General features: G+C 54.4%; 1 protein-coding gene across 1 annotated transcript; it reads left to right on the forward strand.

Moving 5' to 3' along the window:
* The first annotated feature begins 1,513 nt into the window (after positions 1-1,513).
* HPCAL4 (hippocalcin like 4) lies at positions 1,514-14,351 on the forward strand. The gene is made up of 4 exons (XM_008539980.2): positions 1,514-2,639; positions 8,395-8,564; positions 8,789-9,004; positions 10,331-14,351. The coding sequence occupies exons 1-4, from the start codon at positions 2,480-2,482 to the stop codon at positions 10,526-10,528; spliced, it is 744 nt and encodes a 247-aa protein (XP_008538202.2). The 5' UTR covers positions 1,514-2,479; the 3' UTR covers positions 10,529-14,351.
* Positions 14,352-14,866: the final 515 nt, after the last annotated feature.

The raw sequence follows: 14,866 nt of genomic DNA on the forward strand, positions 1-14,866 counted from the left end.
ACCACGAGCAGGTGAAGAAGCATTATGACTGGCAGTTCAGGAACAGTCACAGGCCCCCAGGTGATGCACGGGCAAGGCTGCATGGGTGGTTCTGTCCGGTTGAAAGAGGCAGAGCAGGACCAATACGTCCTGCTTCACCAGCTGCCCCCCATCTTCTTTTCCCTGCTCACCTGGGACTCCTGGCTCCCATGCTTGATTGCAGGGCCAGGGATGGAGAAGTCAGGAGAAGCCACACACCAGCCCCCCTGCATTTCAGGAGAGCTTCCCTGGTGTTCACACTACCAGCTCTACTGCTCCTGTTGGAATCCCATGTCTTGTTCGCCTAGACACAGAGAAGATGTTTCCAGGAGGCTAGGCTTTGCCTTTCTAATGCCTTGGGGAATCTGAAAAGAATATTCCAATCCAAGGTCCCTCCCTAAGGACTTGAAGGATCTTAAAGAGAGGCAGTAGTGTGTCCTGGCTATGAGTGTGGGGTCTGGAGCTTGGGTTCAAATCCCAGCTATGCAGCTTTCCTAGCCATGTGAACTTGGGCTAGTCATTTGACTGTTCTCGGCCTCCGTTTCCTCATCTGCCAAATGAGAGGAATAATAGTACCCGCCTCATAGAGTTCTTATCAGGAATAAATTAGGTGATACATAGAAAGTGTTAGAATAGTGTCTGGCACAAGGTAAGCTCTCAACATATGTTAGCTATTGTGGAGGAGCTCACAGGTGTAGTGGGCAGTCAGGTTCATGCCCACATAATTCTGTCCAGGGTGGCAGTCTTTCTTCACTCTGCGAGTTGAAATTCCTCCCCTGTTCCCCTGGGCCTCCTGTACCAGCTGCCACATTTTACAGACTGAGAGGGCCAGAGAGAGAAGGGTCTTGCCCGTGGTCATATATGATGTCATTGGCAAAAATGGGACTTCCTTTTAGAGTTTCAGATACCACTTCCCGCATGTCATGCTGCCTCTCTCCACTTCCTCATGCCTTGGACAATGGTTGTCTGTGAGTGGGTCCCCCAGGGCCCAGAGCAGGGAAGGTGCTGGGAAGTGAGGGCTTTCAAACACCTGTTCCTCGTGAGTCACCAACCAAAGAGGCCAGGGATATGCCTGCCAACTGGAGCCCCAGGCACTGCTCTCATCCTGCTAGGGCCCCAGAGACAAGACATCGCCTGCAACCAGGAGAATGAGAAAGCAAAACAGCCTCAAAGGGGAAAGGGACCGTTCCTAAAGAAAAAGAGAGGCCTCCACTTCTTCCTCCTCAGTGAGCCGGGCCGGGGAGTTTCTGGGACCGGCGAGAGAAGCCTCGCCTCTACCCTTGGGAGACCGGTCTTCATCCCCTGTCGCCCCGCCCAGCTCCACCGTTCCTCCCTCAGCAGAAGCCCCGCCTCTTTCCCCTGCCGCTCTTCAGCATCCCCGCTCCCATTCGACCAATCCCCAGACGCCCCGCCCCACTTTTGACAGATGCCTCGAAGTCCCTCCCCCGCACGTGGCCCAGCTGGAGGCTATCTGCTCCCCTTTCGCCCCCAGTTTGGAGTAAAAGTGTTCCTTCCCATCGCCTTGGGTCGGGAGCTCTCAGCCGTCAGCCCAGCCGGAGCGGCAGGGCCGGGCTTTGGGGAGAACCCCAAGTGCGGGGAGGAGGTGTTCCCGGGGCTCTGAAACCTTCCAGACCCGCTCTGTGTAAACCGCCTTCGGTTTGTGTCAACATCCGAGGCAGGAGACTGGCGGCGGCTGGGGACCGGCTCCGTCTACGGGACGAGAAGACGAGAGGGTGGGGAATGGAGGGGTCCGTGGGGTTGGCGGAGGGAGCCTTCTGGCGCGATCCCGAGACGTCTCTTAGGGGTCTATGAGAAATAAGGAAGATCTGCCTGGGGAGGGATGGGAATTAGGGGCTGTAGGGGGCCCACGGCTAGCGTGGGGCTAATTAGAGGTTGGGCACTTCGCCATCCGCGCTGCGCTCTCCGCGCCCACACGCCCTGCTCTCTGTTCCAACAGCAGGAGGGTGTGTTGGGGGACGTGGGGGTGATGCGAACGCGTGGGTTGCTGACCACTCCATCTCTTCCCTCCCCCACTCGGATTCTCGGCAGCTCTTCGTCGCCCTCCTCCAATTTCGGGTGGGCTATGGAGGGGGTCGCATCTTGTGACTCATCCCCTCTTCCATCCCCACCCCCGCTGGGGCCCAGGAAGAGAAGGCTTAGAGACTCGGCTGTGGCTCTCTTGTTTCCATAGCAACCGTGCAGTTGTTTTTGAGAATCCACTGCAATCGCCGACACTCTTCACCCCAGACTGTGGCCGGGGGTCTGCGCATCAGGGCGGGGTACACATGGGGCTAGAGCCATCCCCCTTCCTGGCGACTCCGGGAAGGTCAGCGCGGACGGGCGGGGCGCGCTCCCGCAGCCGGGCCTCGCTGGCCGCCCGGTTCCCACCTGGAACCGCGCCTGCCACTCCGCGCCAGCGGAGCCAATCAACGCCCAATCTGCTCGGGATGAGGCAGGGCTTATGCAAATCGCGTCGCCTCGGAGAGACACAGTGATACAACAGCTGGGAGGCGGCTCCGGCGCAGACCTTGGAAAGCCTGGCCGCCAGCTCGCCAGCCAGTCGCGGTCCCCGCGGTCCGCCGAGGCTCAGAGTCATCCAGCGACCCGGGGAGCGGCCTCAGGTAACGTGGGTGGGGCCGGGCGGAGGCCCTCTTCCCTTCCCCCTCCACTCTCCATTCCCAGCCTCGTCTCCTGACCACTCTGATTCATCTCCCTGACCCCTGGTTCCGACATAGGCGGCAGCATCTGGAGGGCCCACCCTTGGCCAGGGGACCCCCACCCCATTCCAGGCCCCACGGGTGCTAGGGAAGGAGGCAGAGCTGCCTCCTTAACCCCAGCTCAAGTAAGAACAACCACCCCTCTGACCCCCAACACAGACACACACACACACACACACACCGCACGCACGCACACACACACACCCCTGGAGGTGTGGTGTTGCTGGTGCTAACAGAAGCACCAATCACCCTCCCTCCTTTGGAAATGAGTAGTCCACCCTGCCGCATGGCAACCTCCCACCTCCATAGATAGCCCCTCCCACGCCACCCAGCCCCACCAGCAGCTCACTGCACTTCACATCCAGGTCCCTGCTCCCAGAAACAGCCTCCACCGCCACAGAGAGCCCACTTTTACCTCAGACTGTCCCCTCAGACTGTCCCCATCTCCCACTCCTCAAGCTGACAGCACTCATGGCATAGCTGGGGGAGGGAAGAAGCTCCCCCCCACCTCCCAACAGCCCCTGTCACCATCTCAGTGCTGGGCAAAGACCCCGTGTGTGGCCTCTTTCATCCTGGCTGGATGAACTAGGGAGATCCCCCACCCCCAGCAGGCCACCTATATCTGTCAGTCGCTGCTGCCAAGGTCTCAGCCTCCTCCAGTCCCCTCACCCGCCACAGCCAAAGTGCCAAAGTCCTCTCATTCTACCTATCAAATATCTTTCTAATTCATACCCTCTCTGACCTTCCTGTGCCCAGGTGCTCCCTCCCTCCTGTCTTCCCACTGCTCCACAGGGACTGTGCCAAAGCTCCATGTGGACTATGTCACTCCTTTCCTTAAGGCGGCCTGAACCTGGAGGGCTAAAGAGCTGTGTTCAAATCTTGCCTCTGCCTCAGTTGCTGTTGACTTTGGCCAAGTCACTTCCCTCTTTGATCCTTCATGAAACGGGGAAGGGGGCAGGACAGAGGGTAGACTGGATGAGATGATCTTGAACAGCCTTCCAACACTGACACGCTGTGGCTCTATGGCTGATTATAAGAAAACAGGACCCCCTGCCTCTTTCTCTGAGCCAGTAGGATGTTTCAGAGAGGAGGGCTGGGGCCTCACCAAAGGGATATTGGTTCTTACCCAGGCCCAGATACAGGCCACTCCCCTCCCACATGCTCTCCAGGCCCAGGTTCCTCTCAGCTGTCAGCAGTCCCTCCTAGACCACCAACTCACATGGCGTGGAAAGCTCCAAGGTGGAGGTGGTCAACAGGGCCCACCCTTTGTTTATCATCCCCTGCCTCTCATTAAGAAAGAGAGGAAGAAGACCTGACTGCTGCCGCTAGGGCCACTGCTTGGAGAAGAGCAAAGGGAGGAGAGGAAAGAGAGGAAAATCTCCTGACCAGGGAGCTGTTGTCACCATGGCAACTGTCTCAGCACCAGCTCCTCTGGAAGCTGGGTGAGGGTGTGGGATTATTCCCTCCCTTGGTCCCTCCATCCTCACTGCCACCTCCCCATTTGAAGCCCACAACCCTGAGCCCTGCCCTCTGGAAGAAGACTCTGAGTACAGAGGGGCAGCGGCCTTGTGTGTGGGGCAGTGCCAGCTCCTTCACAGCTGGAAGGCAGCCCTCGGGAGGTAAGCAGAGGAGCCTGCCTATGTTCGCCAGTGCCACGGCTCCCACAGAACATGTCCCCAGTGGGTTCTGGCCTTTGCCTTGAGGCTGCTGGGCTCTAGTTGATCTTGGGTGTCTGAAGTGGGTGCAATAGCAGAACACATAAACAAAACAGCCTGACGCTATTCCAAGGAGGAAGAAGGGGGCTCCACCCCTCTCGTGTAATCCACCAAGAGACATTCATTGAACATCACTGTGTTCCAGGCGAGGCCTTTAGGTCTCTGCAGGGCAGTTCTGTGCAGCCACAAAGGGCAGAGTGGGAACCCGTGTAGGGGAGCTACAAGAGGGCAAACTTAGGATCAATGGGAAAAGTGCATTTCTCCCTGTCTGAGCTGCTCCAAAGCAGACTGGGTCCTATTGGGAGGGGATAAGCTCCTTGCCATTGAACAAAAAGGCCTGGAGAACTTTTTCTGGCTCAGGCAAGGGTTTAATGCAAAGGTCTCTCCCACTCAGGCTCCATTCTGGAATTCTAGAACACCAAGTGAGAGTCAGAGAGCTCTGGAGTCTACATACTTGTGGGGCTCAACTCCACGGCATCACAGGGTCTACTCATGCACCAAATGCTGAGCCCATGCTGCTGCCCATCCACTTTGCAGGCTGGGAGAGGCTGATCATAAGGAAGTGGCTTCAGCCAGGCCCGAAGGCTGACTATAGCTGTGTCAGCCTGGGAGAGAAGAAAGGATACTAGGGGTGGGGAACACAGTTAAGCAAATAGGTGAGGTAGGTCCCGGCTGTGAGAAGCCCAGCTTGAAAGGAGAGTGTAGTTGTGAGGGGAGCAGTGGGAGGTGACACCTTGACACCAGATTCTAGAGGATTCTGGAGTTTGAGGGGGCCCATGGACATGGCCACCTCTAACCTATATGGAACTTCTGGGCAAAACCAGGAAAGACATTCCCTGGGAACTGAGGAATCAGAAGAAAGGCCTTCCCCGTGAGGCAGTTGAGCCCCATGGGCATGGCTTGGCAAGTAGTGTCCCAGTTGGATTTCAGCCCCCTCACCATGCCCCTGGCCCTAACTACGGGGAGAGAGGACATATTGAAGGTTCCACGAGCACTTCAAAAGAAGGAATAATGAGACTCGGTGGCAAGTTGGACCCAGGGAAAAGAGAGAGGGGAAAACTGAAGGTAACCAAGACCACATTTCCCCCGGGACAAGGGAGGGAAGGAAGGGGCGATGGAGAGAGAAGGACCGCCATAGGTTGAGGGAGAGTCTGGTGGTAGATGTGCTGCGCCAGAGGTGCTGGTGGGCCACTTGGAAGGGTGGCTGTTTCCTGGATATCAGACACCATGGCCTGGAGCTCAGGCAAGACAGTCCCACGGAGGCCAAGAGGGAGATCAGACCTGTGGTTTTCCCAGAAGGCAGGTAAGAGTGTTGAAGGTCTGTACTAGAGGAGGGTAGCCATGGTTTGGAGAGAGTGGTCCAGGCAGGTGGCATGGATTCAGCCCGGTGCTCTTCGAGACCTTCCACTGACCTGCTGTGTAGCTCTGAGCCAGTTTCTTCTCTCTTTGGGTTCCAGTTTTCACTAAAATAAGGAGATGATCTTAAAGGGCACTGCCAGCTCTGCCTTTCCAATCTAAGGGCAGTAGAGGGAATGAGGAGAAACAAAGGAGGAGGCCTGGGACCAAATGGGGGCTGGGAACGTGTATGGCCCTGGGAGAGAGAGAACTGTGGGAAGGCAACACAGGCAAGGAGGAGAAAAGGGGCAGAAGGTGAGAGCCACACAGACACCAAGACACGCACGCACCGACTGTGTGTGCTGCCAGATGAGGCAGTCACATACATTGACACACGCTCCCACACACCCAGCTCCTTACGCAGACACTCAGGAACATCCCACAGGAGAGAGCGGAAGAGACTTTGCCTCCCCTGTCAGACACCTCCACCTCTGGGTTCTCTAGCTTCCTTGACTATACCCTGAGTCTTCAGTGTCCTTTGGACTTGGAGAGGGGCAGCTGGGGTTAGAGCCTGCCTCCTTCTGTCCATGGGTGTTCCAGAGGCATCCTTGACTCTGACCTGGATCCCACAGTTCCAGGTTCCTGAAGATGGCATGCCTCCCCCTCCAGGGCTTCTCTTGGGGGCAGATAGGATTCCTCATCCTCTGGGGGTGGTAAGTGGGAGAGGATGTTGCCACCCCCACTGCTCCTTGATCCTCCTCAGGGAAGAAGTAGAGGAATCTCAGGCCCAGGGATATCCTGTAACTAGCTTGAGGTCACACAGCAAGGGAGGGGGCATGGGACAGACGAATCTCAGATCTGGTTGTCCAGGGCACTCCCAGAAGTAAGGATTGAAAGCCACAGTGGCCTGGGTGGAAGTGGAATTCTTTCCGCCAGCCTGAGGACTTCCTTTTCCAGAGTATCTTCATGACAGGCTATCCTGGGGTTGGAGTCTGCCCCCTTCCAAAGAGACTCTAGGCAGGTCAGAGTCACCTCCCAGGACATATCCTGCGAAACGCAGGCTCTGGAGGGACATTCCTCCCATGGAGGCCAGACAGGATTGTCCACCCAGCCTTCAGGGCCTGGTGGGGCCTCGTCCCAGCCAGGCTTCCTCGGGAGGACTTGTGCCTCCCTCTTCACATACTTCCCCTGGCACAGGCCACTCAAGCGGCTCATGTTCCAGCTGGGGACTGACACTTCATCCTCCCCAAACCTGCTTCTCAGCAATACTATCATCCGTTCAGCCCCAAATCTTAGCACCTGCCTCAACTCTTCTGTCCTCTCGTCTCCACATCTAATCAGTCGGCAAGGGCTGCCAATACCCCCTCCTAACATGTCTCGGTCCATCCCCATCTCTCCACAGCCCCTATGCTAGTGTCATCATCTCTCACCTTAGCTATGCAGCAGGCCCCTCTCTGCTCTCTCTACCTGCCCCCAGGTCATCTTGTACACAGTAGCCAAAGGAAAAATTCTAAAACACGTTCCTTCTCTCTAGGTGCCCGGCACCTAGTTCGGGACCTAACATATTGTCAGCATTCTGTAAGTGTTTGTGGAATGAATGCTATCTTCCTACCCCTCGCTTTAAAACCTTAGGGGCTTCTGTCCCCTACGGGTAAAGGCCAAATTCCTCGGCATGGATTGGAGACCCCTTACAATCAGCCATCTACCTCTGTGACCCAATTATGAGTTATTGAAGGTTGGCTCGTGTCTACTTTATCCCCATCACTGGTACACACACACTGGCCTAGCACACAGCCAGCCTCAAGAGATGCTCAGGGAATGAACTACTGAAAAGTAGAATGCAATCGGTCATCAATGCTATCAGCTAGGATTTCCATCTGTACAGAGGAAAGAAGGAGAGGAGCTTCCTGCTGGCGTGGCCTGAAAGGCCTTGAGGAAGATTGGGGGATGGTGCCAGGGGGACACACGAGGACCTGCCTCGGATTCCTGGTGGGAGAGGAGCCTGCAGAAGGGGGTGGGGGCTGAGTGTGGAAGCTCTGAATAGCAAGGAAAGGATTAGGACTCTATTCTCTGAGCATGGGGAGCTATGGAAGGTGTCAGCAGGAGAGGAGAGGATGAAGATTGCGGCACGCAGCCCCAGCCAGTGAGGAGAAGGAGAGCTGAGACCTGGAAGGCTCGAGATCCTAGGTGCCAGGAGAGGAACCCTGCTGTGAGGGGAGCGGAGGGGCCTGCTGTGGGTGCAGGATGCTGGAGAGAAAGGCACCCTGCTGCGGAGAGAGCGAGCCCTTTATGGGGGAGTGTAATGAGGGGAACTCCCCCCTTGCGTTTAGGGGAGAGGGGCAGGGAGGGGCGCTAGGAGCTCTTATGGGAAGGGGTGTGGTGAAGGATAGAGCCCAGCTGTAGGAAGGTACGGCTCGTTGGGGGTAGTGGTGAGAGGAAGGGGACCCACCCCGCTGTGGAAGGAGGGATCCTGGCTGTGGCAACGTGGGGTTTGTTGTGGGAGGGGGCTGTTGTGGAGAAGGGGAACCCTGTGCCCGGGGACTTGGGAGACTGCTGCGGAGGTGAGGGTCTTGCCCTGGACCAAGTTGAGGGAACCCCCTGTCCCCCAGGCCCCGCCATGGGGAAGACCAACAGCAAGCTGGCCCCAGAGGTGCTGGAGGACCTGGTTCAGAACACCGAGTTCAGCGAGCAGGAGCTGAAGCAGTGGTACAAGGGCTTCCTAAAGGACTGCCCCAGCGGCATCCTCAACCTGGAGGAGTTCCAGCAGCTCTACATCAAGGTGGGCGGGCCGGACGGGAAGGGCGGGGCCAGGCAACCCCAGGGGTCGGGCCGGACAGGCGGGGCGGGGCCAGGCAACCCCAGGGGGCCGGCCGGACGGGCGGGGCGGGGCCGGGCAACCTCACGAGGCGGGCCGGCCGGGCGGGGCGGGGCCAGGCCACCCCAAGGGGCGGGCCGGGAGGATGCCGCTACCTCTGCGTCCCAATCCCCGGGTCTCTGCCTCAGTTCTTCCCGTACGGCGATGCCTCCAAGTTTGCGCAGCACGCTTTCCGCACCTTCGACAAGAACGGCGACGGCACCATCGACTTCCGGGAGTTCATCTGCGCCCTTTCGGTCACCTCCCGCGGCAGCTTCGAGCAGAAACTCAACTGGGCGTTTGAGATGTACGACCTGGACGGCGACGGGCGCATCACGCGCCTCGAGATGCTGGAGATCATCGAGGTGCGCTGGGGCGGATCCGAGAGGCCGGGGCGGGCTGGAGCAGGCGCCCTTGTCTTTGCTGCCCTGCCCTTTTCTGGCGTCGCCCTCTCCACCCACCCTCCTTTCCAGCACCATCCTCAGGAGCCTCCTCGCTGCGCCCCACCTCTCCCCGCATCCCGCCTCCCAGGATCCAGTGGCCACCTAACATTGATTGGGCGCTCGGTGTAGAACAGGCCTTGTGCTAAATGCTTTACCCAATAGCTCTAAGGGGTAGTACCATCAGAAACCCCATTTTACAGAGCTGGAAACAGTGCAAGCGGTGGTCCATGATTCAAATCCAGGGAGTCTGACTCCAGAGCCTAAGTTCCTAACTCATTAATTCTTCCAACAAATATGTATTGAGTGCCTGCCACATGCCAGGCACTGTTTAAAGTTCCTGCTTTCATAGGATATGGCTGCTAGTGAGAAAATTTTAAAACAGCAACAACACCAAAAACTATGCTGCGTCAGGCAGTAAGTGTTATGAAGAAGGTAAGCAAAGCAAAGTAAGAGGAGAGAGTGATGGAGGAAAGGCAATTTTATATGGGGTGAAATGTGAGCCGCAACCTGAGTCAGGTGAGAGAGCTAACTACTTTGATATCTGGGGGAAGAGTGTTCTGTGCATAGGGAGCAATAAATGCAAAGACCCTGAGGTTACGTTGTGTTTGCAGTATTCAAGGAGTAGCCGGGAGGCCAGGGTGGAAGTAGAGGAGTGAGCAAGAAGAGAGTGTTAGGAAGGCGGTCAGCTAGGTAGCTAGGAGCACAGTCACTTAGCATCTCATATTCTGGAGTAGAGACTCTGACCTTATTTTGAGTGAGCTGGAAAGCCATGAAGGCTCCCTCTATGCTCTGTGTGGAGAATATACCCAGGGGCTAGGAGGGCAGCAGAAGCAGGGAGACGGGTTAGGTCCACAGCAGTCCGGTCAGGAGCTACGGAGGCGACAACCGTGGAGGAGCAGGAGAAGGGGTAGGAAGTGGTTGGATATGGGACCTATTGCAGAATTAGGGCTGCTGAGATTTGCTGAAGGATTGGATGTGGGTGTGAGAGAAGGAGAGTCAGGAACAGCATCAAAGTTTTTGGTCTGAACAACCAGAAGAATGAATTTGCTATTTACTGAGACGGGGAATGCTGGGGGAGAAACAGGTTTGAAGTGAAGAGTTGGGTTTTAGATATGTTTAGTGTGAGATGCTCATTAAATATCCAGTCTTAATGACCATATAGCACTTTCCGGTATCCTCACCATCTCCCAGTGTTCTCCCTGTCCACCCCCGAGACCCCTTCGTTCACCCCTGATCCTCCCCCACCAGGCTATATACAAGATGGTGGGCACTGTGATCATGATGCGCATGAACCAGGATGGGCTCACGCCCCAGCAGCGTGTGGACAAGATCTTCAAGAAGATGGACCAGGATAAAGATGACCAGATTACGCTCGAGGAGTTCAAGGAGGCAGCCAAGAGTGACCCGTCCATCGTGCTGCTGCTGCAGTGTGACATGCAGAAGTAGAGGCTGGTGAAGGGCAGGGCCCCTGGCCAGGAGGGGTGTGGCCACCTCCCAACCCAATGACCTCTGTGGCTGGCCCTTCCCCAGGGGGAGGGGTACTCCAGCTCGCTCTCTGGCTCACCCACCCTCCTGCCCAAGCCCTTGCTCCCCTCGGTCAAGATCCTTGAGGGACCACCTCACCCTGGAAAAAAAGACAGCTCCTCAGGTATCCTGTCATCTAGCCCCATCCCCAGTCTTGGCCCAGAACCAACACCTACTGGGCATAGGGGCGTTAACTTTTGCCCCAGGAGGCAGGGTTTAGGAGGGGGGCTGAGGTTCTGCTTTGAAATTCTATCCTTCTCGGGATTTTGCTTTCTAAGACTGGTCCTACAGACCTCAGTTAAAGGGCCAAATTGGGTCTGTCCTTTGCTGAGGACCCAGATCCCTTAAAGGTGGTCTCTGCCCTGCTCCCTCGACTCTACCTGGCCCCTCTGGCCCCAGCCTTTGGAGCATTTCTTCAGTCCTTTCTTCAGCTAATGTTTATGGAGCACCTGTCCAATGCCAGGCAGCTCTAGGCGATAAGGATATGGTGGTTTACAAGACACATATCATGCCCTCTGGAAGCTCATAGGGCAGTGAGGCAAACTTCCAGTGGTCAGAGCCTCAGCCAGGGATATCGAGCACAGCTGAGCAGAAAGTGTGGCCGGGCTGGTTAAGAGGAACTATTAAATCCTTCAGCTCAGTGTCACACAGAGCAGCTACAGAGGATGAAATGAACAGTGTTTGGAAGTCTAGGAAGCATGTGAGTGGAAGTTTTACAAAAAATTGAAATTTATGTAATGCTTATTTTTTTAGTACCCTTTAAAAGAGCTAAAGTTGTTTTATTAGTTTAGGATATTAAAACATACTTTATATTACTTGGTTTCTTGTAAAATGATTAAATGAATATAGAAAATGCTGATATTCAGGGAAAAAGAAGAGCTGAGAAAAAAGAGAGAAAATACCATGAAATTTACCAAATAAGACTTTTTCTTATCAAGCGAAGCCCTGAGCTGTCACCATCAGCAGTTTCTGCTGCTTCCTTTTTAATGATCTTTTTCAATTCAATGAGCAACTCTCTATCGTGCACATCTCTGGTTAGGTGCTGACTTCAGAAACAGAAAAAACAGGCTTTGCCGAGAATGAGACAGGTGTATTTCCCACATCTTAGTAGATCTTTTCTGGATTTGGTCTAGTTTCAAGGAGGGGCTTGTCCTTTCACTGCTACGGAAGAGAAGGAGCTGGAAGAATAGGACCACCTGGCCTCTGTTTAGGCTACCAGGCTGCATTTATGAACCAAATGCCTAAAAATGTGCAGGGCATGCTGCATTTGAAAGGCTTTTCCTAACACCCAATCCTAAATCTGCCGAGTAATTCATCATCTTCCTAGTGCGCTGGCTTTGCTTTCCAATGTCTTCTTCCTGATTTTAGATCCATGAGCTATACAGCTGCATGCTTTGACTGCCAGAAAATGAATCTTGCTTCTTCATCAAGTCTTTCGCTTTACTTTCTCCTGTACTCGTGATCAGAAATTAGCTTTGATGTGCAGTGAGTTGATTTCCTCTTGAACCGCTGGTGAGAACAGTCAGTACACAGGTGCTGTCAGCCCAGGATGGGAGCAGGGGATGACTGCTGAGTCCTGGGGGTGGGGGATGGATCTGTAGGAAAGAGATGCGGCATGCCTCTGACTTCTGAGTGCTCACCTGCCCTCCCTCTCTGCAGGTGGAAACTCTTGGGGATGCTGACCTTTGGTCTCAAACTCTATTGAACCTTGCTTCTTGCTGCCCTTGGAGATAGCAAGGCCACTGGGTTGCCACCCTCTTTCTGTCCTTCTCCCTATGACCTGCCACATGGTAAGGCTGGGGAATTCACATCCTCAGGCAGGAACCAGCAGTTTTTTATCCAGTAATGCCTCAAGGGATGTTCTCTTGCTCTCAGGAGCTGGCCATGGGGTGTGTCTTGAGCTGTCAGTCAGCATCAGAGATACATAAATACTCAACAGCTTGGCTCAGCCGAGACTTCCAGTGGAAGGCTTTTTACAAAGTGGGGTTCCGTCTCCCAAATGGTGAATCTAACCTAATTCCCAATTGCACAGAACTCCATGACTTTCAAAGGCTTGCCATCTACCCCGTCTCATTCTATCCTCAGAGCCTAGGGAAATAGGGATTTTCATTCCCTTTCTGCAGACATGGAAACTGAGGCACAGAGACGAGGAGTCCCTTGTACAAAAGCAGATAATCAGGAAGTGGCATAGTGTCAAGACTTGAACCCAAGGCTCTCAGAGGGTTTCTTCCCTCCAGAGTCTCTTTCCTGCTCATCTCTCTGACTCTGAGTTGTACCAAGGTTGACTGTGGAGCAGGCCAAGTCTTTTTACAAGCGTCCTGCTAAGAAGTTTCCGAGGTTGTGGTCTTCTAAAAAGAAATAGGAGCTTGAGTGAAGTCTCCACATTTTCAAGCATTTGATTTTCTGCTTCTGGGCAGCTCTGCTAATGGGTTAATGCTGTCCTGGGAGGCCTCTGACTTAGAACCTTGGAAGCATCTTATGCTGTCTTTACTGCTGTCTTCCTTCCTAAGAGAACCGTTTTTGTTTTTTCCCTTCTGGTGGGCAAGTCCTACCCATGAGGGTTGTGTTTGATCACTCCAAGCTTCTGGACATACCCCAGCAAGGATTCTCAAACAGCCCAGCAGTGTGAACACATAATGCCACGCCAAGAACTGGGACCACTATCTTGCCGATGGGAGAAGCCACAGGCAGGCCGGGTCTTGCTCCCACATTCTTCTGGGTGTCCCAGAGACTGCGTGCTTGGGAGCTCCTGTGGTGGAGCACCAGCCCTGCTGTGAGAAGAGAGGCAGGCCTCCCATTCCTGCCCCAGCTGAAGGGACCTGCCACAAAGCACAAGGCTGGCAGAGATTAAAGTATGACTTGCATAGATACAAAAATATACAGACTGCTAAAACACTGATACATCCAAACTCTCCTTTGAAGATCTCTATCTTCTTGCAGCAGATCAATGAATTGCCAGGTCCCAGAATCTGCCTTCTTATTCTGTCCTCATTCATCCTTTTGGGCTAATTGATGAGCCTCTTATTTCTTATCTCCCAAAATCATCAGCAAGGGCTACTTCAGATGGCCACTTCAGTCCTTTGAGCTGTGGTCGGGATTATATAACTTACCTCTAAATCAAAAGTTAAGAAAAAGGAAGCCCGTAAACAAAGATACCAAATATTTTCCTGACAATGGCAGAGTCCCGAGAAGTAGAAATTCATCCTGCTGCAGAGAGAGAGAGAAGGTTGGGGGGTGGGGGGGGGGGCAGAGAAAGAAAGGAAAGAGAGAATAAGAGGATAAATTAGGGTTTCTAGGCAGGATCATAAACCGACACAGTAAATGTTTTTACACAAAAATTTATTAAAGCAACAAATATTCCCTGAAGGTCCCCCCGGGTGAGGCTTTGTGCTGACTTTAGAGATCACTGTGGAAGCAAGAATACATTTCTTACATGTTTTATTCATCGTTTTTGGGGGAAAAAAAATATTCAAATCCCGCAGTTGAAAAGCTTCCGAGTGTGGGGGCAGGACAGGGCCTCCTAGGGTGGGCCTTTCCTTCTTGGTGGAGGCTGCAGGAGTGTGGGGGCCTGGGGAGGTGGGCGGCCGGGTGGCAGAGGGAGCCTCCCAGCTCCTTCTCCAGTGTAACCCCCACGCCCTTCAGATGCGCTGCCCCTGGCTCTGCCTGCAGGGACTGTCCTCACTGTTCGACCCTGTGCTGTGTGGTGTGTGTTTTTCAATGACAGTGAATAAAAGGTATGACTGTGCTCAGGGCTACTACTCTTCCATAAGCTGGGACAGGGCTGGGGTGAGTGGAAATGGGGAGAGCTCACCCAGTGGGAGTACCTCCGAACCTCCTTGGGGCTGAGATTCCTCTAGCAAGTACTCTGCTTACGTGGAACCCATGGGAGTGAGTTCAAAGAAGGGGTGAGCAGATTACAAGGGACCCAAAAGAGGGAAAATCAAGAAAGGCTGGGCCTCCCGAGTGCTGGAACTGGTGATGGGGCCTCTCCCTTCTTATCTCTGGGCCTCACGGGCTCTCATCCCCTTGGCGTATTTGCATCTGTGCTCTTTCCCTTGGTTTCTCTTCAGTCCTCCTTTGCTTCCCTGCACAAAGTGGCTGCTTCACCAGCTCTGTATCAGGACTCACCAGTGACTGACAACTCCCCTTCTCTTAGTTGCAGTTCTCAAGCAAAGGAATCTGATTGGCTCCACCTAGCTTTTGGTGGGAGCCCTTGGTCCATTCATCAGTGGCCAGACTGAGCGCTGATATGTGGGGCCT

Source organism: Equus przewalskii, chromosome 2 (assembly GCF_037783145.1).
Source record: "Equus przewalskii isolate Varuska chromosome 2, EquPr2, whole genome shotgun sequence".
NCBI lineage: Eukaryota > Metazoa > Chordata > Mammalia > Perissodactyla > Equidae > Equus > Equus przewalskii.

What these genes read in the sequence shown, in the direction of transcription:
- HPCAL4 (XM_008539980.2), top strand. Translation starts at nt 2,480, where the DNA reads ATGCAAATCGCGTCGCCTCGGAGAGACACAGTGATACAACAGCTGGGA. An exon ending in TCCAGCAGCTCTACATCAAG is followed by an intron (nt 8,565 to 8,788) that starts GTGGGCGGGCCG and finishes TCTCTGCCTCAG; the next exon opens with TTCTTCCCGTACGGCGATGC. An exon ending in AGATGCTGGAGATCATCGAG is followed by an intron (nt 9,005 to 10,330) that starts GTGCGCTGGGGC and finishes CTCCCCCACCAG; the next exon opens with GCTATATACAAGATGGTGGG.